Source organism: Scleropages formosus, chromosome 20 (assembly GCF_900964775.1).
Source record: "Scleropages formosus chromosome 20, fSclFor1.1, whole genome shotgun sequence".
In the NCBI taxonomy this organism is placed as follows: domain Eukaryota; kingdom Metazoa; phylum Chordata; class Actinopteri; order Osteoglossiformes; family Osteoglossidae; genus Scleropages; species Scleropages formosus.
The window spans coordinates 25,562,556-25,589,858 of record NC_041825.1 but is presented as its reverse complement, the minus strand read 5'-3'; the positions used below and the strand labels follow the sequence as shown (position 1 = coordinate 25,589,858).

The following is a 27,303-nucleotide window of genomic DNA, read 5'->3' as shown; positions in this document are numbered from 1 at the left end:
GCAGGAAGATTGATGCACTAATTGTTTTGACATCAGGGGTCTGCTGGAGAGGACTGAAAAAATATAAAGTACAGAAACTGTCTGGAGACCGGCCACTTTGGAGGTCCCCAGCAATGCAACATCTGCAGTACCGAGGAACATCTGGCCCATGTCTGCCCACAGTACAGGCTCTCTCTTATGTGGATATCCTGTTGGGGAGCATGGTGCCTTTGGAGGAGGGCCTACAGACACCGAATCTTCAGGACAAGGAAAGGGTAGAGGCAGAGTCAGAAATGGAGACTGGGGCCCAAGAGCATTGTGGCAGGGCCAAAGAGCTGTAGAAATGAAGTCCTGTCCCTATCCTGTCAGAAGTCCTGAAAAGGAAAAAGGAAGACTCTACACCTAAGAAGAACAACAACAGCAGAAGGGAGGCTGCAGCATCACAAGGGGAATTCTTGCTGGCTGAGTTCACTTCAGACAAAGGCTAAGAGTGACCCTCCTTCCCAGAAGAGATGGAGTCCTTGTGGGCCTTGCTGAGGTCCTTGTCAATGTCCAACAGCAAGTGTTCTCCATATTAAGGAGGATGACACACACAAAATGCACAGGTGTATCTTCTGGAAAGGGTCTTGTGTGCGGCAACAAAAATACAGTTCTCTTTGGAGGAGGATATAATGGACTGAATAGTTGTCAGTTTTTATGCCTGCTTTAGTGTTTTTATGGGTTTTACTCTTTTAATATATCCTAATGGCTGATTAAAAAATTTTAACACGGTGTCAGGGGATTAGAGAATTGCGAAATGAACGGCTGTGTTTAATCAGCTAGGGTCTTGTACCTTCAACATGTGTCCACCTCTAAGAACAGCAGGACATCCTTCTTTTCTCTTGCAACTTGAGAAAGGTGAGTCCTACTGGAGCATAGATGGCATCCACTCTACAAGTGTGGGGATTCTTTTTTGGGGAGAGCATCTTTGTACAGGTTGGACAGGTTTTGGGAGTGGATATCACATGGAGAAGACAGCAGATATGTGTTCTGTGGATCTACATTCTGGTTGAAGTCAGGTCCTGCATCGTTATGTTACAAAAACTGATTAGCTATTGTGCAACAGATAAACATTTAATAATAGGAGGGAACTGTAATATCATTCTTGAGGGCAAAGATGATGTTGCTATTTATTTTAAAAGTTTTATTCACAGTTTAAGACAGTTTTAGAAAATGCAACCCCACCAATCCAGACATTACCTGACACAATAGCCTGTAGTTGTTTAGATTACATTTTAGCTTTGTCCTCATTTACTTTTAAAAAGGTTCTCTTGTCTGCCCAAAGGCCTATGAACCAGCTGAAGTGCTGCTGATGGCAAATAGTAACTATTTTGAATTATTGTTAATAGTGTATATGGTTCTTGTTTCTCATTTACTCATAGATGGCATGGTGGCACAGCAAGTAGTGCTGCTGTTTCACAGTGCCTGAGAGGATGTGTGTTTGATCCCCACTCAGTCTGTGCAGAGTTTGTGTGTTCTCCCTATGGCTGTGTGAATTCCCTCTCACACTCTGAAAGCATGCTGTTCAGGTTCACCCATAGTGTGAGTGACAGAGAAAGTGTGTTCCACTGAGGTGTGGATGACTGACCCATTGTAAGTATTATATCTAGCACTGTAAGTCACCTTGCTGAATAAGGTGTGTGAAGTAAAAACACTACATAAAGTTCATAGGAAGTTGTTTTAAAGAAAAGTGTGTAAGTATGTACTTTAATAAACACTTCTGGCATGAACAAGGTTTATTGTGACATACCACTGTTTGAAGAAAAGAAACAGGCAACACATTCACCCTACACTAAGACCCGAGGTGTGACACTTAAGAGGCATTAAGGATGGCAGTCCTGCTGGACAGTTTGTTGGTCACATAGCAAGAATGTGAAGAGAGACTGGTCCAGGAATTGAGAACTTGTCTCACCATGCTGCTCCATCCAGTTGAAGGCTTCAATCTTCCAGAACCAATTATAGGAACAAACGGGTTTTTTCATCACCACTGCACTCTCTCGAATGTCAGAGCCTGAGACAAGAACTACCAACATCATCACCACAGTACTCTCTTCAGGCAGAAGCTGGGACTACAACTTCCCAGATCACTGAAAGGCTCAGAAAGGTTTTCTAACAGGCAGGAAAAAAAAACATAATTTCAGGAAGGAGAAATTGAAAAATATCTCCTCCGGTTTGAATACCTTGCCAGAATGTTGTTGTTGTCACTAACTCCATTGCAGCTTCTTGAGTTCACAAATGACAAGACCGACTTCTGGGTTTTTCTAATAACAACATTACATTTAATTAAAATACCAACAAAACGTCCATTGCTCCACTCATACACACTCTGAGGCAAACTCTTCTTCTCTTCTATATTGCATTTTTGCTAAAACAAAGAATGTTATTAACGTATAACCATTAGTGGCAGTTCTATAGATCGCATTCTAAATTATACAATTCAAACTCACTGTCAACTACTTATCAGAGGAGGAGTGGGCCTGTTGTTGCCTGATTGTATGATGCACAGGGAGAGCACTTGAGGTCTACTCAGCTACGGATGAAGAGGCCAAGATAGCGTCGTGGAGGATGGATGGGTAATTTTCAGTTCTGGCGGTAGTGGTAGTAATGTGATTAATCAGTTTACTTTAATTCTTCATATATATTTTGTGGTCTTCTACGTGAAAAATTTGAATTGATTTGCATCAACTTTTGCTAAATGGTAATAAAGAGATGTGACTTTTCGAAAGCTATGGAAGTCGAGGTTGGCGCTGAAGTTGAACTTATCACTGAGGCTTGCCTGAACAATAGGTTCACTGTGCTTGTTGACCCTCCTGCGTCAGCTGATACGAACCATGATCTCAAACTTTGCTCGGTGATTCCTTTTCCAGCAACTCCTGCAAAAAGTCCTCCCTCTAAAAAATCTAAAAAGAAGACTGAACCTAGCAGGAATATCTCTGACATTTTGAATACCATCCAAGTGCTTTCTGCAAAACAAGATGCTACTTTCCAAAAGCTAATTTCCATCGAGAACTTGACTGATGCTACATCGAAAGCCGTTGACAACCTGTCCGTGGTAGTGCAGAAGCTTTATTCTGATGTTAATGAGCATTTGGAAAAGATGTGCTGAATTGCAAGAGACATTACAGAGCTCCAATCTTCTGACAAGGATGTCAAATCGCGGATTGAGCAGCTTGAACGGTACAGTTGGCGCTGGTGTTTAAAGGTGCACAGGGTTCCTGAAACCAAGAATGAGGATATGCATTTGATTGTTCTGAACATTCTTGAACATGTGGCACCAGACATCTGTGGCAAGCTCAACGATGCATTTGACGTGATGCATCGAGTCGGGAGATGGAACCAGGATGGAGCTCATCGAAGCATTATCATAAGATTTTCTACGCACTCACTCCAAGATCCCGTCTGGAAGGCTGCGAAAGACAACGCATTCCTGAAAAAATCTCGTCTACACATTTCAGAAGCATTGACCCCTGCAGATGCTGCTGCATGAGCAAAGTTATGGCTGGTTGTTAAAAAGGCAAGAGAGGAGGGTAAGAAGGCATCCTTCTCGGGGCCTTTTGCATTCGTCGATGGTCAGAAAATTGGGATAAGCGGTTCGGAAAGTAAACCTCACACTGAATTTTTTGTGATAACTGAGCTCGTGAGGATTTAAGGAAATAAAACTATTATTTGCTGAAATGCCTCGATTTCAATAATGCACTTTAATGTTCTTTTGGTGTCATGTAGAGGACATAACTGATTAATCACCAGCTATCCTGTTCAAGGAAGAGAATCCAACTTCTTTAGCCGAAGTAGGATCTTTTTGTGTTTACCAGCTGTTTAGTGGGTTATTGTTGCATTGCATTTATTGCTATTTGTTGTTATGCACTCTTTTGAGTTTTCTTATTTTAGTTTAGCATCTCTTAATGTTACAGATTTAAGAGATCATACGAAAAGGAAAGCCTTATCTCTGTATTTTAAATGTAGTAATGCAGATTTTATTTTTGTTCAAGAAAGTCATTCATGTGAATCAGACACCAGTTTCTGGAAAAGTCAGTGGGGAAACTCAATCTTCATGAGTTACGGATCTAATCGTTTTGCCGGTACTCTAATGTTGTTGCATAAATTTAGGGGTGACATTTTAGAATCCCTTTTATCTGATGAGGGTAGATGGATCATTTTAGTATGCAAGACTGAAAATGTGGTATTCATTATATGTAATGTTTATGGTCACAACTCACAGAATGCAAATGCACCAATGTTTAAAGAATTGGGAGCTGAGCTTCTTAGTATACAAAGTCACTTTATTAATGCTTATTTGATTATAGCTGGAGATTTTAACGAAACCCCTAGCGATATACAAGATAGATTTCCAACAAGAACTACTTCTAATTCACGTGATAACATTATTGTATGGTTGTGTGAAAATTTTTCCGTGGTAGATGCTTGGCGTTTCTTTAACAGTGGTTGTAGAGGCTTTACTTGGTCCAACAAATCTAGATCACTTAAGGCTAGAATTGATCTTTTTCTTGTTTCTCATGCTATTTTGAAAGATGTCATTTCTGTTAATCATCAGTTTACCCCATTTACTGATCACATGTTAATTTCTTAGGACCTTGAACAATATGGAAAGTTAAATAGTACAAGAGGTTACTGGAAATTTAATAATTGTCTTTTGGAAGATGGCCCTTTCATTGATAGTGTAACTCGGCTGGCTAAGATTATGTTTAGTAATACTAAGGGTGACCTTGACTCCAGCTGGGAGTACTTTAAATTTAAAGTTAGAGACCTTGCTGTTAACAGAAATAAACAAATTAAAAGAGAAAAAAAAAACAACAAAGAATTAGAACTCATTCATAGATTAGGTTTGTTAATGCAGAAGGATAATCTCAGTAAAAAATATGAGGTACAGCTGAGCATCTGTCAATTGCAAATTGAAAATATGTATACGGAGATTGTTAAAGGTGCTTTTATATGCTCTAGAGCAAAGCGGATCAAGAAGGGTGAAAGAAACACTAATTTTTTTTTGCTCTAGAGAAAAGAAATTGTCAAAAGACATCTCTTTCTGCCTTAAATATTAATGGTGATTTATGTACAGATCCAGGAATGATCTCAACCTTTGTATACACCTTTTACAAAAAAATTGTATACTTCTCAGTTTTCTCACAAAAAATGTGGTGCTTTTCTTCTGAGTATTCGTGATCAAGTTTCAGGTACCCTTCCTGGATCGGGGCCTTGGCATGGCAGAAGGGCTTGCGTGATCTAGGGATCTCCAGAGCTACGTCGTCGGGGGCATTATGCTCCTGGTAGGGTCTCCCAAGGCGAACAGGTCTGGAGTGAAGATCCAGACTAACACGATCCAAAAACACACACACATTTTTCAGAACCGCTCGTCCCATATGGGGTCACGGGGCACCGGAGCCTACCCGGCAACTCAGGGCGTAAGGCTAGAAGGGGAGGGGACACACCCAGGATGGGACGCCAGTCCATCGCAAGGCACCCCAAGCGGGACTTGAACCCCAGATCCACCGGAGAGCAGGACTGTGGTCCAACCCACTGCGCCACCGCGCCCCCACGATCCAAAAACCTCCATGAAAAATGGAAACAGAAGAACGTTTACCCCGCCCGGAATAGGATCACCGGGACCTACCCCTGGAGCCAGGCCTGAGGGTAGTGTTCCTAGGCGAGCGCCTGGTGGCCGGGGAGCCCACATAGCCCAGCCGGGCTCAGCCCGAAAAGGCATCATGGGGGGGGCCATGTGGGCCCACCACCTGCAAGGTCCAGCATGGGGGTCCGGTGCTACGTATACCTGGCCGCGGCAGGGGGCAGGGTGGCGCATGGCGTCACGGCCCCTCGCAACGAAAACTGGCTCTTGGTACGTGGAATGTCACCTCACTTGGGGGGAAGGAGCCGGAACTGGTGCGGGAGGTTGAGAAATACCAACTAGATATAGTTGGGCTCACCTCCACTCACAGTGTTGGCTCTGGAACCAAACTCCTCGATAAGGGGTGGTCCCTCTCCTACTCAGGAGTTGCATGAGGTGAGAGGCACCGGGCTGATGTGGGGATACTCACAAGTCCCCGGCTGGCTGCCATACAGTTGGAGTTTGCCCCGGTGGACAAGAGGGTCGCCTCAATGCGACTTTAAGGTCGCAGAGAGGAAAACTTTGACTGTTGTGTGTGCTTATGCACCAAACAGCAGTTTGGAGTATTCGGTCTTCTTGGAGAAGGTGGGAGGGGTTCTGGACAGGGCCCCACCTACAGACTCCATTGTCCTGCTGGGGGACTTCAACGCTCACGTTGACAATGACTGGGAAATCTGGAGTGGGGTGATTGGGAAGAACGGCCTGCCCGATCTGAACCCGAATGGTGAAATGTTATTCTACTTCTGTGCTAGTCATGGTTTGTCCATAACAAACACCATGTTCGAACACAAGGATGCTCATAAGTGTACTTGGTACCAGAGCTCCTTGGACCAAAGGTCAACGATCGACTTTGTAGTCGTTTCTTCTGACTTGAGGCCACATGTTTTAGTCACTCAGGTGAAGAGAGGTGCTGAGCTGTCAATTGATCACCATCTGGTGGTGAGCTGGATCAGATGGCGGGGAAAACTGATGGACAGACCTGGTAGGCCCAGACGTTTAATGAGGGTGTGCTGGGAACGACTGTCAGAGGACCTTGTCCAGAATGATTTTAACTCACACCTCCGGGAGACCTTCTCCCATGTAGTGGAGGAGGTAGGGGACATGGAGTCTGAGTGGACCCTGTTCAAAACCTCCATTGTGGAAGCAGCCAGGCACAGCTGTGGCCAAAAGCTTGTTCGTGCCAGCCAGGGACGAACCCGAGAACCCGCTGGTGGACACCAGTGGTGAGGGAAGCCGTCAAACTGAAGAAGGAAGCCTTTAGGGCCTGGTTGGGTCTGGGGACTCCTGATTCAGCAGACAGATACCGGCCATTGAAAAAGGCGGCAGCGGCTGTGGTTGCAGAAGCAAAATCCCGGGCATGGGAAGAGTTTGGAGAGGCCATAGAAAACAACTATCGGTCGGCTTCAAAGAGGTTCTGGAGAACCATCCGGCAGCTCAGAAGGGGTCAGAGGAGTTTCGCTCGGGCTGTGTTTAGCAGGAGTGGAGAAACTCTGACCTCTGATGAGGACATTGTCAGGAGGTGGAAGGAGCACTTTGAAGAACTCTTAAGCCTGAGTGATATGCCTCCCTTACAGGAGTCAGGGCCAGAGGCTTTTAGGCTGTCAGAGTCCATTTCCCTGGTGGAAGTCACTGAGGTAGTTGGTAAGCTCCACAGTGGCAAAGCACCGGGAGTGGATGAGATCTGCCCGGAAATGCTTAAGACCCTGGATGTTGCAGGGCTGTCATGGTTGACACATCTCTGCAATCTTGCATGGACCTCGGGGACAGTGCCCTTGGATTGGCAAACTGGGGTGGTGGTTCCTATCTTTAAGAAAGGGGACAGGAGAGTGTGTGCCAACTATCGGGGCATCACACTTCTCAGCCTCCCTGGGAAAGTCTATGCCGGGGTGCTGGAGAAGAGGCTCCGGCCGATAGTTGAACCTCAGATTGAAGAGGAACAATGCGGATTCCGCCCTGGCCGTGGAACAGTGGACCAGCTTTTTACTCTCTCACAGATCATTGAAGGGGCATGGGAATTCGCTAATCCAGTCTACATGTGTTTTGTAGACTTGGAGAAGGCCTATGACCGTGTTCCCCGGGAAATTCTGTGGGAGGTGCTTCGGGAGTATGGGGTACCAGGGCCACTACTGCGGGCCATTCGGTCCTTGTACATACGGAGCGAAAGCTGTGTCCGCATACTCGGCATTAAGTCAGGCCTCTTCAGGTTGTGCCTTGTCTCCACTCCTGTTTGTGGTTTTCATGGACAGGATATCAAGGCGCAGTCGAGGTCAGGAGGGCATTCTGTGTGGGAGTCGGAAGGTGACGTCTCTGCTTTTTGCTGATGATGTTGTCCTTTTGGTACCATCACATGGATGCCTCCAACACGCACTGGAACGGTTTGCAGCCGAGTGTGAAGCGGTTGGGATGAGGAACAGTACCTCAAAGTCTGAGTTCATGGTTCTCTCACGGAAAAGGATGGCATTCCCCCTCCAGGTAAGGGGAGAGAATTTGCCCCAGGTGAAGGAGTTCAAGTATCTTGGGGTCTTGTTCACGAGTGAGGGGAGAAGGGAGCGTGAGATTGGCTACAGACTGGGAGCAATGGCAGCAGTAATGTGGTCGCTGTACCGGTCTGTAGTGGTGAAGGGGGAGCTGAGCCATAAGGTGGAGCTCTCCATTTACCGGTCGATCTACGTCCCTACCCTCACCTATGGTCATCAACTCTGGGTGATGACCGAAAAAATAAGATCGTGGATACAAGCGGCCAAAATGAGTTTTCTCCTCAGCATGCTGGGATTTACTTTCCGTGACAGGGTGAGGAGTTCGGACATCCGGGAAGAGCTCAGAGTAGAGTCGCTACTCGTTCACATTGAGAGGAGTCAGCTGAAGTGGTTCGGGAATCTGATAAGGATGTCCCCTGGACACCTCCCTTTGGAGGTATACCAGGCACAGTCAACTGGGACGAGGCCCTGAGGTCAACCCAGGACCTGCTGGAGGGATTATATCTCACAGTTGGCCTGGGAACGGGTGGGGATCCCCCAGGTTGAGCTGGAGGAAGTTGTGGGGGACAGGGGCGGCTGGGCATCTCTGCTCTCCCTGCTGCCACCGCGACCCTTTTAGGACAAGCGGGACAGGAGATGGATGGATGGAAGTTTCAGGTATTAATGAGGATTTCAAGCAACTATGTGATCCTGATATCTTTGTTCCCAAAATGAAGGATGCTCTGAAATCTATGAAAAAAGGAAAATCTCCAGGTACTGATGGCCTGTCTGTTGAATTTTATTTACATTTTTGAGACCTTTTAGAGCAACCTCTACATAGTTTGTTTAAAAAATGTATAAAAAAAGGAGCGATGACTCCCACAATGATGCAGGGACTTATTTCTCTGATCCCCAAATTGGATTAAAACCCACTTTTAATTGAGAACTGGAGACCAATATCACTATTAAATGTTGATTATTAATTACTTGCTTTAATATTTGCAACTCGTTTAAAATCTGGTCTTAACCCCACAAGCATTCAGACCCTCTCTCCACGAATCAATTAACACCTCCAGCAACCCCCACCTTCCCCCCTCCTGCACCTTTGATCTGTGAAGAGGAGGTATGTCGGGTCTTCGTCAAACAGAAGACAAGGAAAGCACCAGGCCCAGACGGTGTCTCACCGGCCTGCCTAAAAACCTGTGCTGACCAGCTGGCCCCTCTCTTCACAAAGATCTTCAACAGATCACTGGAGATGTGTGAAGTTCCTTCCTGCTTCAAACGTTCCACCATCATCCCCATCCCAAAGAAACCCAAAATCACAGGATTTAATAACTACAGACCTGTCGCCTTAGCGTCTGTGGTCATGAAGTCGCTTGAAAAACTGGTGTTGGACTACCTGAAGGACATCACTGGACCCTTGCTGGACCCCCTGCAGTTTGCTTACTGAGCAAACAGGTCTGTGGATGATGCAGTCAACATGGGACTGCACTACATCCTGCAACATCTGGACAAACCAGGGACTTATGCGAGAATCCTGTTCGTGGACTTCAGCTCAGCCTTCAACACCATCATCCCACACCTCCTCCTGTCCAAATTAACCCAACTCTCTGTGCCCACATCCATCTGTCGGTGGATCACCAACTTTCTGACAGACAGGCAGCAGATAGTGAGGCTGGGAAAATTCTCATCCAATACTTGCACAATCACTACTGGCGCCCCCCAGGGATGTGTGCTCTCCCCACTGCTCTTCTCCCTGTACACCAACGACTGCACCGCTAAAGACCCCTCTGTCAAACTCCTGAAGTTTGCAGATGACACCACACTCATTGGCCTCATCCGGGATGGTGACGAGTCCGCTTACAGACAGGAGGTCCAAGAGCTGGCTGTCTGGTGCAGCCATAACAACCTGGAGCTGAACACGCTAAAAACAGTGGAGATGATTGTGGACTTTAGGAGAAACACCTCAGCATTCTCCCCACTCACCATCATGAACAGCACTGTGGCAACAGTGGAGTCATTCACGTTCCTGGGCACCACCATCTCACAGGACCTGAAGTGGGAGCCCCACATAGACTCCATTGTGAAGAAGGCCCAGCAAAGGTTGTACTTCCTTCGCCAGCTGAGGAAGTTCAACCTGCCACAGGAGCTACTGATGCAATTCTACTCCGCAGTCATTGAGTCTGTCCTCTGCACCTCTATAACTGTCTGGTTCAGCTCAGCTACGAAATCAGACATCAGAAGATTACAGCAGATAGTTCGGACTGCTGGAAGAATCATCGGCACATCCCCCCCAGCTCTCCAAGAACTGCACTCGTCCAGAGTCAGTAAAAGGGCTAGCAAAATCATTCTAGACCCCTCACATCCAGGCCACTTCTTCTTCAAACCTTTGCCGTCTGGCCGGAGCTACAGAGCACTGAGCACCAGGACAGCCAGGCACAAGAAAAGTTTCTTTCCTCAGGCCATCTACCTCATGAACAGCTAAATCCCACCCCAGAGAGTAAACCAGTGCAATACATAATGCTATTTTTATTTATATTTATAACTTTTTATCACATCATATCTCTTACTCACACTCCCTTGCATTTGTAACTAGTGACTATTTTTGTATATAATATTGGGTATTGTATATTTTTATATATTTTTCATCCCTTATTCACATACTCTATCTTCTCATCTGTCTTGTTACTGTCATTCTGTCTGTGCTGTGGAAGTTCCTGTCACCAAGACAAATTCCTTGTATGTGTGAACATACCTGGCAATAAAGCTCATTCTGATTCTGATTCTAACAGTATAATTGGCAAAACACAAAATGGGTTTATGACAAATAGACACATTAGTTCCAATATAAGATTAGTACTCAATCTCATTGACTATTCAGAGAATATTGATTCAGATGCTATTATAATGTTTTTGGATTTTTATTAAGCATTCGATTCATTAGAGTACCAATTTTTGCTTAAATCTCTTAACTTTTTTGGTTTCGGATGTACTTTTATCAACATAGTGAGAATGCTTTATAATGATATTAATTCTTCAGTTTTGGTTGCCTTACAAACTACTAAACGTTTTAGTTGTGACAGCATCAATATTATTAAATCTTTTTCTGAAGCCTCAGGCTTATATTTAAATTTATCAAAGTGTGAACTATTTTGTCTTTACGATACTCAAAATCATCGATACATCATATACCTGTCAAACACTGTGTTACGTACCTGGGGATTTTCCTTACTAAAGATAGACTGACTCGCCAACAACTTAATTTTTCACCTAAAATAACAAAAACTAGAACAATCTTTAATTGTTGGCTTCAAAGAGATCTGTCAATATATGGCAGAATTCTTATACCTAAAGCAGAAGGATTGTCTCGTTGTGTTCATTATATGTAATAATAAACATAAAAAGCGATTATTACATTATTCAGTATACACATCCCCTAGATGTCATTTGTTTCTGGAACAATTTTTTTGATAGTATTCACTGGAAGAAAGCATGATTACTCCCTGAAAAATTTTTTTTATTTCTAATAAAATAAGAGAGGTACATTTTAAGATTCTTCATAATGTCTATCCAACCAACTCCCAAATTGCTACTTTTGTTCATCTCTCAAACTTATGTGTTTTCTGCAAAGTTGAGGAAGAAACTTTTCTTCATTCATTCTACCATTGCAGTAAAGTTAAATCTCTTTGGGAGGACTTAAGTTATTTGTCTGCTTATATAAAATTTGATTTTAAGTTTTCTTTATTTTTTTGGCAGTGACCATGCTATTGATTTTGTTGTTAATTTTTTTGTGTTGCATTGCAAATTTTTTATTCACAAAAACAAATTTCTCAAGACTTTGCCTAGATTCAATGTCTTTCTTGCTGAGATTTCCCTTATTGTAAACTCTCTTAAACTCATTGATAACAATAAGAATAACAAGTTTATTAAGAATGATGATCACATTTTTCATATTGAATGAGATGCTACTATTATCCATTTTTCTTCCTTTTCCTTTTATTGTATGTTATTGTATGTTGCTTTTCTGCAATAAAATTAAAAAAAAAAAAAAAAGTCAGTGTAACCAGACAAGGCAGGAAGCTGTATGTTCCCAGTTCTCGTGTGTTTTAAGCCGTGAACTCATATGTTCTCCTTAGTGTAGTGATATTTTTGTACATTTTCAATTCTGTTTATTTTTATAGAGGGCTCTTCTCACGCAGTGACACAGAGTGCTTTAACACAGGCATACAGCAAGAAATACAGATACAAACAATCATTTTTTACCAATTTCATTATTCACAATACCTGATTTGTGAATAATTTTGATTTGGAGATAAAATTGAAAATAATAAGGAAGTATGAATGTGGACAAAAATTATAGCATGGGAAGCTGGCAGGTTCAGCCGTATCAATTGTGAATACGATAGTGAAGGATCTTGCACATATAAAGGAGCACATGAAAGGAACAGCTAGCATGAAAACAACAGTAATAATGAAGAAACAACAAGGTACAATAACTGAGATAGAAAAATTATTAATGTTATGATGAACAGTGGGGGAGAAGAAGTTGAAGAACAGTCTATGGATAGAAATCAGCGAGTGTCTGTACGAAGTATCTGTGCTTAGAACAGCTTTTATTATATTGTAGTATCCGCCTATAGAGTACTGGAGATAGACTCAGAAATCAGGGTTTTGTGAAACTGCTTTTTATTTTTTATGTTCTTTTTTATCCCACAGATCAGAATGGATTACCCGCCCACAAAAGGTGTCTGGTTCCACACACTGTTCAACTCGACAGGTAAAAATTTCTCCATTCATCATTTCTGATGATTAAAATTTTTATTCAATAAATGAATAAGTCCTAAAAACTGTCATGCCAATAATTAAATCTCAAATAAAACAATAATAAAACAATAAAAAATCAGTAAGACCAACTAATATAAAGACTGCATGACACAACCTTTAAAACACTAAAAAACATATCCCAGGGCTTAAAACCCTTAAATAATTAAAAGGAACTTACCCAGTAACTTCACCGCTCAAGAGGAGTGGTCCCCTGGCCTCTTCCCAGGTGTTACCATACACCTTACCTACTGTTTTTGGGTATTTCCCTTTTCACAACATGTCTCCCCTATTAACATTTTAATGGAATAGGTGAATGGTACAAATACATATGCAAAATTTTTTAAAAGAAATTAACAAGCACCCACACAGCAAACTGACTTACACTACACTAAACTAAACACAAACTGAATAAATGACAACAAATAAATTAATACAAACACCACACACATAGTCATTTACAAGTGACTACTTAAAAGCGCAATAAGTGCTATAAACTATAAAAATGTGAAATTAAATAAAATGTGCTATAAAGGATTAAAAACTCTACACCTAACATAAAATACAAAACACAACACTTACATTCACCAAAAACAGGGGGTTACGGTATTTTGTAAGTGCAAAAGGACATGTGTTATTTACCTAAAGATGGAGAATCTGCCACAAACCTGTGGGGTTACAACCAAAAGAGGCCCGTCCACCTCTCTTTAGCTTCAGAGTAACCCCATTGCGTGACATCTTTCTCTGTCCTAAACATAAAGTCAGCCCAAATTTTATGATACACACCCTGGACGCCCAAGTCTACCCCTGTCTGGACGAGCTGGGTTCTTTGCTTGGCAACACTGATTGCCAGCCACGTCTGGGCAGCTGCTACCTTCTGAGCGCCAGAGTTCCATCTTAAAATCTTTATTCAATAAATAAAATAATCCAATAAACTGCCATGCCAATAATAAGATCTAAGATAAAACAATAAAAATCAATAAGACCAGTTAATATGAAGACAGCATGGCAGAACCTTTAAAACACTAAACACATACCCCAAGGCTTAAAACCATACATAATAAAAAATTAAAAGGAACTTACCCGGTAACATTCACTGCTCAAGAGGGGCAGTCCCCTGGCCTGTTCCCAGGGTGTTACCATACATCTTACCTACCGTTTTTGGGATTTTCCCTTTTCAAAACACATCTCCCCTATTAACATTTTAGTGGGATAGGTGAATGATAAAATACATATGCAGAATTAGAAAACAATATGCATCCACACAAGGGGGTGCGGTGGCGCAGTGGGTTGGACCACGGTTCTGCTCTCGGGTGGGTCTAGGGTTCAAGTCCTGCTTGGGGTGCTTTGCGACGGACTGGCGTCCCGTCCTGGGTGTGTCCCCTCCCCCTCCGGCCTTACGCCCTGTGTTGCCGGGTAGGCTCCGGTTCCCCGTGACCCCGTATGGGACAAGCGGTTCTGAAAATGTGTGTGTGTGTGTGTGTGTGTGTGTGTGTGTGTGTGTGTGTGTATGCATCCACACAAACTAATCTACACTACACTAAAATAAAGATGGTAAATACACACACACACACACATTTTCAGAACCACTTGTCCCATACAGGGTCACGGGGAACCGGAGCCTACCCGGTAACACAGGGCGTAAGGCCGGAGGGGACACACCCAGGACGGGACGCCAGTCCGTCGCAAGGCACCCCAAGCGGGACTCGAACCCCAGACCCACTGGAAAGCAGGACTATGGTCCAACCCACTGCGCCACCGCACCCCCCACAGATGATAAATAAATAACAAAAAATAAATGATTAATATAAACACACCATATGTGTAGTGATTACTTAAGTGATTACTTAAAAGTGCAATAAGTGCTATAAAATTTTAAAATTGTGCAAAATAAGTAAAATGTGCCATAAAGGATTAGAGTCCCATCACCTAGCATACAACACATAACACACCACAAAACACAACACTTACATTCACCAAAAATAGGGGTTGCGGTATTTTGTAAGGTCTTTAGTCTGGATTTGAAGACAGAAACAGACGGAGCATTTCTGACAGTAACTGGCAAAGTATTCCACAGTTTAGGTGCTCTATAACTAAAGGCGCGACCTCCTACTGAGGTCTTATTGATCACAGGTACTTTAAGGTAACCTGCGTCCAATGAACGAAGATATCGTCCTGAGATATAAGAATCAATGATCTCACAAAGGTTAGCAGGAGCGATGCCATGCATTGCCGTATAGGTCAATAATAGGATTTTATAATCAACGCTATATGCAACCAGGAGCCAATGTATCGATTTAAGTACCGGTGTTATATGGTCGAACTTCCTAGTTGTGGTGTGTGAGTGACACCGAGAGAGTGTGTTTCACTGATGTATGAATGAGTGACCCATTGTAAGTAGTATATCTAGCAGTGTAAGTCACCTGGGTGAATAAGCTGTGTAGGCTGGTAACACTCCATAGTATCCATTGTAAGTCGCTTTGGAGAAAAGAGTCTGCTAAGTGAATAAATGTAAATGTAAATGTGGTGACAATTCTCGCAGCAGCATTTTGTACCAACTGTAGCCTGGATACAGTTTGGTATGGACAACCCAATAATAAAGCATTACAATAGTCCAGCCTGCTTGAAACAAAAGTATGAACCAGTTTCTCAGGATCCCGTCTACATAGGAATCACCATAATTTAGCTGTTTCTTAAATGAAGGAAGCACGACTTAGTCAAAGCATTTACATGAGATACAAATGACAGCTTCCCATCCAACAGGGCACCCAGATCCGTGACACAATCCATACGGTTGAAGCTAATACTATCTGTTGTAAAGACTGGCATGACTATGTCGAGAGCTTTGGCATCACCACCCACCACAAGTACCTCTGTGTTATTGGGATTTAGAGATAAAAAATTTTTACTCATCCATAATTTTATACTGGTAAAACAATTAGCTGAAGACACCACATGTGATGGATCATCAGTCTTAAACAATACATATAGCTGTGTCATCTGCATACGAATGGAAATTCACATTGTGTTTGCGAATAATGTCACCCAATGGTAACATATACAGTGACAACAGTAATGGCCCCAACACAGAGCCCTGTGGCACACCATACTGAACCATAGTTGATATGGAGTAGGTGCAGTCATCAGATTTCAGTACAAATTGTTCACGGTTAGCTAAATACAAGTCAAACCACTTCAGAACAGTACCCCTTAGTCCAACCAGGTTTTCAAGTCTACTCAGTAGGATACTGTGGTATTGAATGCAGTGCTCAAGTCCAGTAACATAACAACAGAGATTTGACCAGCATCAGAAGAGATGAGAATATCATTAACAACACATGTGAGTGCTCTTTCAGTGCTGTAACCAGTGCGGAAACCAAACTGAAATTTTTCAGATATTTTATGATGATTAAGATATTTCCTACCCTCTGCAAAAAGTCCTAAGCTTTTGATCAAATACTGATCAAGATGACCTGTGTCAGCTTGTATTTTTTCTATAGTTACTACAGGGGCATCAGGCAGATGGTGCCCATCAGCGACCAGCATATGAATACTCACTTAGCGGAGGTGTCACAGGTGAGTGTGTCTTCTACTGTTGCCCTTGTACTTCTGAGAGGTTGTGATCTTGTAAGGAATTCTGGGGAGTTCTAGGGGTGGCCTCCAAACTGTTGTGTACAGGAGGGGGGCTGAGAGTGGGGTAGGGGGACTCTCCATTGTTCAGAAAGCTGCTTGTACTGTCTGTAGCGTCTTTGTTAAAAACACTGCCAACAGACATGTAAGCTATTCATAAAGAGCATGTCTCTATTACACTGACTCTGGAGCCTGCTTTCATTAGTTCCCTGAGGGGATGCTACAGTATTTATTCAGTGCAAAGCAGCTTGTTCAGTGTAGGTGTGTACATTCGTGACAACAAATATGCATGTAACAATGTCATCATTTTAGGGCATGAACAAGCTGTAACCTGCTAAATTTGAAGTTTAAATGATCATTATCTACTCTGGTGTATTATTAAATTGAAAAACAGTGGTGCCCAATGAGGTTCAGCACATTAAACCAGTGAGAAAAGGATCATTTTGACTGTGAAGTGTGAAAAAATAATTTTATTCTAAGACTAAAAGGAACAGTGGGCAACTATCATTCAGAATTTCTCTTACTACAAACTATGCTGTGAAACACAAGCATATGCAAATACCAGTTTTTGTAGGTGCAGATGTGTTTCTGAAATATATGCCAGAATTTTACCCTGAAACATTACTGAAATATGAATTGAAACATTGCAGTTATCTGCTTACCTTCTACATTCTTCATATTCTCTAAAACTGTCTCTGTACTTAATACAATGGAATGGAGTTTAAGAAAGTGTACGCAGGAAAAATTAATCCAATCTACAGCCAGCAGAGCCATACTGGTGACTAAGCATTATTTTTTAAATAAAAACTGTCAGTTTACGTTTACATTTATTCATTTAGCAGACACTTTTCTCCAAAGTGGCGTACATCTCAGTGAAAATACAATTTCTGCATTACAGTAGGAGAAAGAGACAGTTGCAGACATGTGATTCTTGAGTAAACCTAGTTTGTTATTTTCCACTTGATGCACCGATGTCCATCGCTCAAGTAGGTGCATAAAACGCAGGACAGATGAATCCTGATTAAAAAAAAAATAAGAATTGTGGGAAGGTTAAGATACACAAACATTTACATACAATACAGGAGTAGCAGCTGTGTAAAGGCTTATTTGGGAATGATCAAAAAGTTATAGTGCATGAACAGTTACATCATATGTGAGCTGGATAGATCTTCGGCAAAGTGAGTCCGGACAAGGTGAGTTTTCAGACCCTTCTTGAATGTAGGCAGAGTTTCAGCAGTTCTGAGTGAGGGTGAGGTCATTCCACCACAACAGAGCCAGAACGGAGAACCTCCATGCTTTACTTTTCATGCGCAGGACCACCAAGCGAGCAGAAGAAGACAAGCGAAGGGGTCTGGTTGGGATGTAGCAGTTGATAAAGTCTTGTAAATAGATAGGAGCAGTTCTACTGATGTATTTGTAGGCAATAACCAGGGTGTAAAATTTGACCTGGGCAGTTCTAGGAAGCCAGTGCAGAGAAATGAGTAGAGGAGATACATGGGAACGATTTGACAAGTCAAACACAACTCCTGCAGCAGCATTCTGTATCAGCTGCAGAGGTATGATGGCAGTAGCGGGAAGGCCAGACAAGATAGAGTTGTAGTAGTCCAGACGGGATGTCACCATGGCCTGGACAAGTAGTTGGGCAGAGTCAGTTGTGAGGTAAGGACAGACCCAGGGAGCAGGGAGGAGAGACTTGCACACACAGCTGAAACTCCACACAACAACCTCCCTCACTGAACGTAGAAGGATCTTTGAATTAACTGAGCCTGGAGCGTTTGAGCTACTTGCCAAGTGTCCTTTAACAGCAGCCTTTCGTCCAGGCCCTCAGCCACTAGGTCAATGCTGAGCAAGTGACTGTGCAGGGCAATAGGTGGAGCAGTAGTTAGAGCTTTCACCTTGGTACCAGAGTGTTCCTGCTGCAGGTCCCTTGTTCGAGGGACTGATCTGAGGTGTTCCAGCAAGTCCAACTGTTGGTCCAAAACCAAGCACAGCGGACCTCCAAGACCCCCAGTGCCTGGAAATTCTGCCTGCTCTCGGTTAAAATCGGTGGAACTCATCTAATCTACATCATTTCGGGTAACAGGTCATACAGCGTGTAATAACGCCCCCCAAACGCTGAGAGACTCTAAAAAGCATTAGAGAGCGAGGTGTGCAAGTACAGCATGTCTCCATTTCTCTGACTGAAGCACTGAAAAGCTACATTGTGTTGAGCTGTGTCATCTGTCTAGTTTGATCGAAACCTACCCTATAAGTACCTGTAATTTAAGAAGGCGTTTAACAGAATATGACAAGTGAATAAAAGCTAAGATATAATTACTGTGTACCGACAGTGTTCCATGAAGCACATTTGCAATCTAAAAATACTGAATGACTTGCAGCATGGCATCAGTTACCATGACCCAAATGGGAAAAATACTATCACCACAGGAGCATGAGGTGAAAAAATGATGTGACCTCACAGCAAAGTAGTATTTAAAAATGTTAACAAAATAATACTTAAAAACAGCATTTAAATAGAAAACTTTCAGATGCTGAATGTGCTTATAGTGGGTTAAAACCTTTTTATTGAGTCCAACACAAAATACAAATGAAATATTATTGAAAAATACCATGCTTATTCTTAATTTCATATGTAGCAAAGAGGGCCGTGTCAGCTTCTTGATTACATTTACATTTATTCATTTAGCATATGCTTTTCTCCAAAGCGATGTACATCTCAGGAAAAATACAATTTGTGCATTACGTTAAGAGAAAGAGACATGGCTGCAGACATGTGATTCTTAAGTAAACCTAGTTTGTTACCTTCCACTTGATGCACCGTACATAAACAATCACATACAATGCCGGAGTAGCAGCTGTGTAAAGGCTTATCTGGGGATGCTCATGAAGTTACAGTGCATGAACATTTACACCATACACGAGCTGGAGAGATCTTGGGCGAAATGGGTCCAGAAAAGGTAAGTTTTCAGACCCTTCTTGAATGAATTCTGAGTGAGAGTGGAAGGTCATTCCATTGTGCGTAGGATCACCAAGTGAGCAGAAGTAGATGAGCGAAGGGGTCTAGCTGAGGTCTAGCAGTTGATCAAGTCCTGTAAATAGCTGGGAGCAGTTCTATTTACGCAACTGTAGACAATAACCAGGGTCTTGAATTTGATTTGGGCAGCTATAGGAAGCCAGTGCAGAGAAATGAGTAGCGATACATGGGAACACTTTGTCAAATCAAACACAACTTGTGCAGCAGCATTCTGTATCAGCTGAAGAGGTTTGATGGCAGTATCAGGAAGGCCAAAGAGGAGAGAGTTGCAGTAGTCCAGACGGGAAGGCACCATGGCCTAGACAAGTAGTTGGGAAGAGTCAGTTGTGAGGTAGGGTGTCGCTGGCTGTTTTCTGCATCGCACGAAACAGTGAGTACCAACGGAGTACTTTTCTCACGGTGGACAAGTGAGCACCAACAAGTATGCCAACGAGACAGTACCATAGACCGAGTAATAAAAAAAAAACCCTGGGTATAAAGTGTTCACTTTCCTACGTATATTATTCAGGACGTATCTGCAGGACCAGGTTGTGGTTTCAATGTGCTGAGAGAAAGATAGACTTGAGTCAATCATCACTCCCAGACCCTTAGCCGAGGAGGTAGGCAAAATGAGTGAGTTGCCCAGTTTGAGCGGTAGATCGTGACAGGAGGACGGGCCAGCTAGGAGGTGAAGAATCTCTGTTTTGGAGAGGCTGAGTTGGAGGTGGTGATGAGACATCCATGCAGAGATGTCTGACAGGCAGACAGCAATGCATGCAGAAATGTCTGATGCTCCAGGTGGAAGGGACAGGAAAAGCTGGGTATCATCAGCATGGCAGTGGTATTTCAATCCATGGGAGGCTATGATCGGGCCAAGGGAGGAGGTGTAGATCGAGAAGAGAAGAGGACCTAGTACCGAGCCCTGCAAGACACCGGTTGAGAAAGGCAGAGGAGAAAAATGAGAGCTCCGCCAGACCACTTGATAGGATCTGTAAGATAGGTAGGAGTTTAATTTTAAAAGTTGATACTCAAGTTGTTGGAATAAAATTTGTAGCTTTAAAAATCTTTTTCCTTCCAGAAAGTTTATTTAGTGAATATTAACAGAAAAAAAGAACATGTCAAACCAAACATGAATTCCACATTTTCAGTATATCAACAAAGTAAACATGAACACAAGAACATGTCAAGGCAACTAAATTATAGTATAGTGCAGCAAGGTAAAAGGGTGTGACAAGTGAATTTTAAAAAATCCCAAACTTCATAGAACTGTAATGACTAGAATTTAGCACGTTTAGAATTTACTTAGGAACAGCAAGATTTGAGGTATTAACCTAACAATTCTGCTACTTCTTAAATGTCTGTTCAACAAAGACAAAGAAAACAAGAACAACAAACAGGAACATTAGAAATACATATTTCTTCACAGAAATTTTTAATAGGGTCATCCCCTCAGGACAATGTCAATACTTCCTATATATCTATATAATGAAATCTATATGTGAAAACAGCTTGAAAAAAAGCTTGAAAAGTTGCTAATGCTAATGGCTAGATTCAGTGGATTTCTAAAACGTTTCTTAGCACCCGAAAGTTCCCCAAAGTGCACTAACACAGGAACAGCAGGAACAGGATATGAGAACGATGCACTGCTTCAAGGTCACATAACTGGAGACATAGCAGGGTCCTTGATTTGTTGGCAGTTAGAAGATGCCAAGCTCAACACATCTCCACACCTGAAACATCTGGAGCTGGAGTTGCCCCTCTTTCTGGGGATGTACCAGCATTGATGGCAATGAACTCGGTACCTCTTATACCTGCAGGGAACCAGTTACAAGAACAGGAATGCATGGTGGAAGAGGAGAGGGAAAGTGGTCCTGTACCACAACACTGTATACAAGTAAAAGTCCTTTATAGAAAGAATTACTGCACAGAACTATGAATGGGAGTATGATATGCAAGAACTTTAAAAGACTTCTGAAAACTACATTCTATTTTACATGACTGAATTATGGCATTGGCTGCAGTACTGTGCACTTATTTATACAGCAACCTGCACTTTGCATGTGATACTGGCCTACTAATCTGATATTAAAAAAACTACATTGTTCACAGCCTGGTATAATAAACCTGCTATATTGTGTATAGAATCAATCTACAATATTCAACTCTTAAGGTCCTAATGATGCTTCACATTATTAGTTTTTAATATTTCTGACTATGCACAATGGGGGGCGTGGTGGTGCAGTGGGTTGGACCGGGTCCTGCTCTCCAGTGGGTCTAGGGTTCAAGTCACGCTTGGGGTGCCTTGCGACGAATTGGTGTCCCGTCCTGGGTGTGTCCCCTCCCCCTCCAGCCTTATGCCCTGTGTTGCCGGGTTAGGCTCCAGCTCCCCATGACCCCGTATGACACAAGCGGTTCAGATGGTGTGTGTGTGTGTGTGTACGTATGTGCGCGAGTGAGACTACGCACAAGTTTTTTTTAAAAAAAAGAAAAAGGTTTGGACAAAAAGATTTGCACCAGGTGCAGAAGGAAGCAAAGTCACTAAAGACACTATTCAGCATCACTGGGGCTATTTGTTCAACCCCTAAAGGAACCCTGAAGTCAAACAATTGCACACGGGTAAGTAACCTGAATTACTCCATCAAAAGCATACAGCTATACAAAGCAAGGAAAAAAAAAGTCTCCACTAAGAAGTTAAAAAATAATGACCAGGGTAATGACAAAAGTAAGGAGGTAAAAGGGTGAACATGCATGAATCACTGACCTTATTCCACATGCATTGCAGAGATAAATTCCATCCTCTGAACATCTCCACAGAGGTGTGATCTTTGTGCTGCAGGAGGCACACATTTTATTCTCTGAAAAGGGGGATAAGACATAGGACACGTTTCCTCTATTTTGCCACAACATGGAGACTGGTAGTTTGACACAGCATGTCAAGTCAAAAATCGCAGAATACCGGTTCACCACATAAACTTTATGCGATATGCTACGGGTTTACAAAAAGACAATAGTAGGTTAAATAATGTTTATGGAAAAAATACTTTTCAATCACTTGTAAAATAAGAAGCCCAGAGGAAAAAAATAATATACAATTTACAGTTATTTACATTATTGATACATTTATTTGTAAATTCTTTATACTTTCTGTCACCAAGATGTAACAGGGCATCCATACTGCAAGCTCACTTGCCGTCATGCATGAAATCCATTCTTTACTCCACACAAAAAAATAAATCTTGGGGTTGCTCATGTAAAGCAGGCATTGTGAGTTTGCAAAAGATGCAAGTGCCCTTCAGCAGCAGGTAGTGCAGTGGCTAGAGCTGCTGCCTTTAGACACAAAGAACTGAATCCCACCACTGGCCTTAGTAGCCTTGAGAACGGCTTCACTAAATATTATCAAGCTCTAAAAATGAGTAAGCCATAGTAAGTAGCTTCATATTCTAAGTTGCTTCGCAGAAAAGTGTCAGCTAAATGAAGAAATGTAAATATATGAATAATAATGACATCGTAACTATGAGTTACTTTTTAATACGCTGTTGTCTTTGGCTATTCTCTGTAGTATTGATAACAGCAATGAAAAATTTCATCCTTGTGAAGTCTCTTCCAAGATGCTGAAGCTTTTCTTCAAATCAGAAACAAAGAAATTATACTGCAATACACAAAACCTACAATTATTTTCAGATTAATGAACGGAAAAAATTACTTCAGCTGCCATTCTATGATTGTAGTATTCTTAACTACAACTATGGGTTTCAGTTGGTACTTGCATTCTAACCACTTTAGTGGCCTTTTACCCAGAAAACTGTAAATCTTATGGATCAAAGTACAAAATCCCTGTGTATGTGTAAGGTATTTAAAACTGCTCGTACCGAATCCAGCAGACTTATAGCACTGTTTCCTGCCAGCAGTGGTAAGATTCCAGATCCAGTCCCAACACCTGCTTCTACAGTCAAAGTGCATGTGGTACTCACTGGAGAGGTCAATAGTGTCTGTTTCCTTCTTTGAACTGCTGGTTTTCAGGGAGTTCCTGATGGCTCGTGTGCGGCTGCCTCTTGCCCTGGGACCACTGTTCCAGAACTCTGCACTAGAGAAATGCATATTCAAACAAAAATAACTGAATAATACTGCCCAGTCAAAATGGGGAAAGTATAGTAAGTTGAATGTACTTAAAGGTTTACAATTCACCTAAGCACTGAAACTCGGGCATTTAAAGAAAGAGAGGGAAAAAAAACCTTGCCATACCAGTGAACAAAAACATTTAGAAGCCATCAGGTTTTGAACATTTTTCCAATGAATAAGATGCCATAAATTTTATTAGTGAATGTCTAAAGTTACATCGTGACAAAATAAAATGCCACATATCAGTGGAATGATATTTAAAATCAACTGCTAATAATATAAATTGAAACCAAAATACAAACTTGTCACAACAATATGTATTATAGTACAGTTAGAAACACTCAATTTAAGAGAAATTTAAGCATTTTAAAAAATAAGAACAAACAGGGCTGCTCTACTAGCAAAATTATATGGAATTCAACTGTTGACATTTTCATGTAAAGCACTTTGCATGTAATACAATACGTAATAATATGTAATGTGCTGTAATACACAGCTGGGTTTATCTGCAGGATTTTGGAAGTCAGTCTGTGTATTACCTGTACTTGGATGTGATGAGCAATCGGCACTGGTCACTGCTATCATTAAGCTCTGTATGCATTCGAAAAGAAACGCCTCGAAAGTCTGGGTCAGAGAGGTCAGCACTTCGGGTTGGATGTTGCTGCTTCCGGGGGGTTCTGCCTTGCCATTTCAGGTCAGAGGCTAGCTTGGCTGTCATGACTTTGGGTGCCTGTACACACACATTGTTCCCTTTGTTGTTACAGAAGTCATAGATGGGAGTGCATGTGTCCTCAGCCTGGAGTTGCTCTTGATTCACGGGTTCAAATTCCCCTCTTAATTCATGCAAAAAAGTCTGTGATCCTTCCACATTTTGAAAAATCTCAGATGTGAGAATTACATTAGAGTTGCAGTCCATTTTTATGTCACCATCAGTAACAGTGGCCAAAGGGACAGAGGAGTGTACTGCAACGTTGGAACATAACTCCATGGGTTTAGTTAAATTAATGTGTTGCTTGCAACTGTCCTCCTGGAGATTACATGTTGCAAAGCTCAGACTTTCTGTTGATGTACCACATGTCTCTAATAAACTATGTTCTGCTCCCACAAAGCATGATGCTACTTTTCCTTCCAATTCTTTTGTGTTTAAGGGAGGACCGTCTTCGAAATGGCACATTTCAACATTATCGTTCTGAAGCTGTGTTCCACCAAGATCCTGCTTAGCTTCCTTGTCATTCACTAAACTCCCTTTCTCTTTAAATGTCAGAATTTCTAGCTGAACAGGCTCATCCAAGACTGAGCTCTTGTCACAAAGTAAAAACTGAAGACCATCATCCCAAGGTTTGTGTTTCTTCAAAGGAGAGTCCCAAGCCTCAGTTTTTCCCATTGCAGCTTCAGTATTTTGAGGATGCACAGAGCCGTTGATCTCTTTTAACAGAGTAGACCCTCCAGCGTGACCTGAGACCTCATTGTGAAAAAGCGCCCCCTCGGGGGCAGAAGTGGTTGTTACCAGCCTACTCCCATCTTCCTCTACATCCTCAGCAGTTGGATGCAGAAGTCGCTCACACTGCAGGTTGATGAGCCTCATTACTTCCCATGGGTTGTTCTCCTGTTGACTTGGCAGGAGAGGGAAAAAACAAGAAAAATTATGGCACGGATCTAAGGCTTGTCCCTCATATTTATAGGGGTGAACCACAGCGGGCAGAGAAGGAGGGGAGGTATACAGTGCTGGACCAGAAGAACAAGGTACATTTTGTTCTGTGGAGCACATCCCATCTGTGAGTCTCCATTCCAGGAGGTCTTCTTTGGTAGGTGTTGCAAGCTTGGTGACTTCCTGAAGTAGGTCAAGTATGGTGGACTGAGGAACTGAGTCATCCTGGGCTTCCACGTCCTCGGTCGTTTTCAGCCTCAGCGTCGCTGGATTCTCAGAATCTGTGTTCATCCTTCTGTTTTTGTGAATGCAAGAGCAAAAAACTTTAAATATTTTTTCATAATGACAAATTACCCCATAATACTAGGAAAAGAAATTAAACATCCAGAATTGAAATATATGCTCAATCTTAATTTGGGTAATAATTTACATGAACGGTTTAGAACAGGTCTATTTAAAAAAAAAAAAAAAAAAGAAAGAAACTTCCCCTTCAGCATTTAATAAATGCTTGGTTCATGTACAATTAAGCAGAGAATCTTCAAATTCCTTTGTAATAAAAAAGTGTAAATCCATTTCAGACTCATTGCCAGAAATGGGATTCAGGGCTGTTGAAGTTGAGGTAAGAGTAACCTTTACGAGCAAAAACATTTTACTTTATTGTCACACTGTGCGATAGTAATTAATATAATCATGAAATTACTATTTAAAAAAAAAACTCTTTTAGGAAAACGCTAACTAATATACATCTTACTGATTTTCTTAATGTCGGGAAAAGGAAAAAACTATACTCACACGAATGGGTCAGTCCTATACATCGGTTATTATTTATTTTATATCGGTTGTCTTCGGCTACTGTAACAATCGGGGTTGCACGAGCGAGAGGGCCCCCATCACTAAGGCCGTGCACATGGCGTTAAAAACGAACATGGCATTTCATGCTCAAATCGCACACTTTACTCTGTTTCAAAGCAGCGTGGTTTTCGCAGCGCAAGACGCTCTTAGTATTTAGTTCCAAACGGAGTAAACCTAAACGTTTTAAAACGCAGACCTCGGCTTCAAACCAAGTGCCACAACCTATGCCCGATTTTTTTTTTTTTAAATGAAAAGCAACTGTTATCATATATTCCCTTTTCAGGGAGTTGAATACAGTTTCGTGGCTGTCTCGTTTCTATTTGCTTTCACCAAGTCGTCTTGTGCTTCTGGGAGAAGGAACACCTTTTTTTTTGCGTCCACATGCTTCACGCGTTTACGGTAGCACGAGTACGTATTTTATATATGCAGCCGCGTGGTGCTACTAGTTTGTTCGTTTTTTTTTTTTTTCTTTTTTTTTTTTCAGGGTTTAAATAAAGTTGAAGGATTTCAACATACAGTTAGTTTGAAGCCGTGCCAACGTGCGCTGGGAGTTACAACCCATATGTGATGTTGGCAGTTTTGCGTTTATTGTAAATTGATTGGGTTTTGATTTGGGGGCGACCAATTGGAGAATGGAGGGATGGAACGATGGGGGTTTGGAGACACTTCGAGAAGGGTTAGAAGACAGTGTTCGAGGTATGAGGAGAGAGGAGTTCACATTTTCCGGTTGCTCCAAAGCAAAGAAAACAAAATATTGCTTTATTTTGATTGTGTTGGTTGGAGGGTTAAAGATACTGTGGCGCGCAGCACTCTGGGTTCTGATGGGGTGAAAAAGGACACGAGTAGCGTTTATTTAAAACGTTTTATTAAAACACCAGCACACAGGGAAATAATGTTCTCCGTTAGGACCCCTTTTCCTCATTTTTTTTTTTTTTCTCACGGATCAGAATGGATCACCAGCCCACCAGGTGTCTGGTTCCACACACTGTCCAACTCAACAGGAATAAATGTCTCCATTCATCATTTCCGGTAATTAAAATCTTTATTCAATAAATAAATTAATCCCAAAAACTCCCATGCCAATAATAAAATCTAAGATAAAACAATAAAAATCAAAGACCAGTTA

General features: G+C 42.1%; 1 protein-coding gene across 1 annotated transcript; it reads right to left on the bottom strand.

Moving 5' to 3' along the window:
• Positions 1-21,119: 21,119 nt before the first annotated feature.
• LOC108927497 (uncharacterized) lies at positions 21,120-26,398 on the bottom strand. The gene is made up of 5 exons (XM_018740834.2): positions 26,118-26,398; positions 24,217-25,620; positions 23,530-23,642; positions 22,320-22,413; positions 21,120-21,369 (listed from the first exon to the last, which is right to left on the bottom strand). The coding sequence occupies exons 1-5, from the start codon at positions 26,138-26,140 to the stop codon at positions 21,213-21,215; spliced, it is 1,791 nt and encodes a 596-aa protein (XP_018596350.1). The 5' UTR covers positions 26,141-26,398; the 3' UTR covers positions 21,120-21,212.
• Positions 26,399-27,303: the final 905 nt, after the last annotated feature.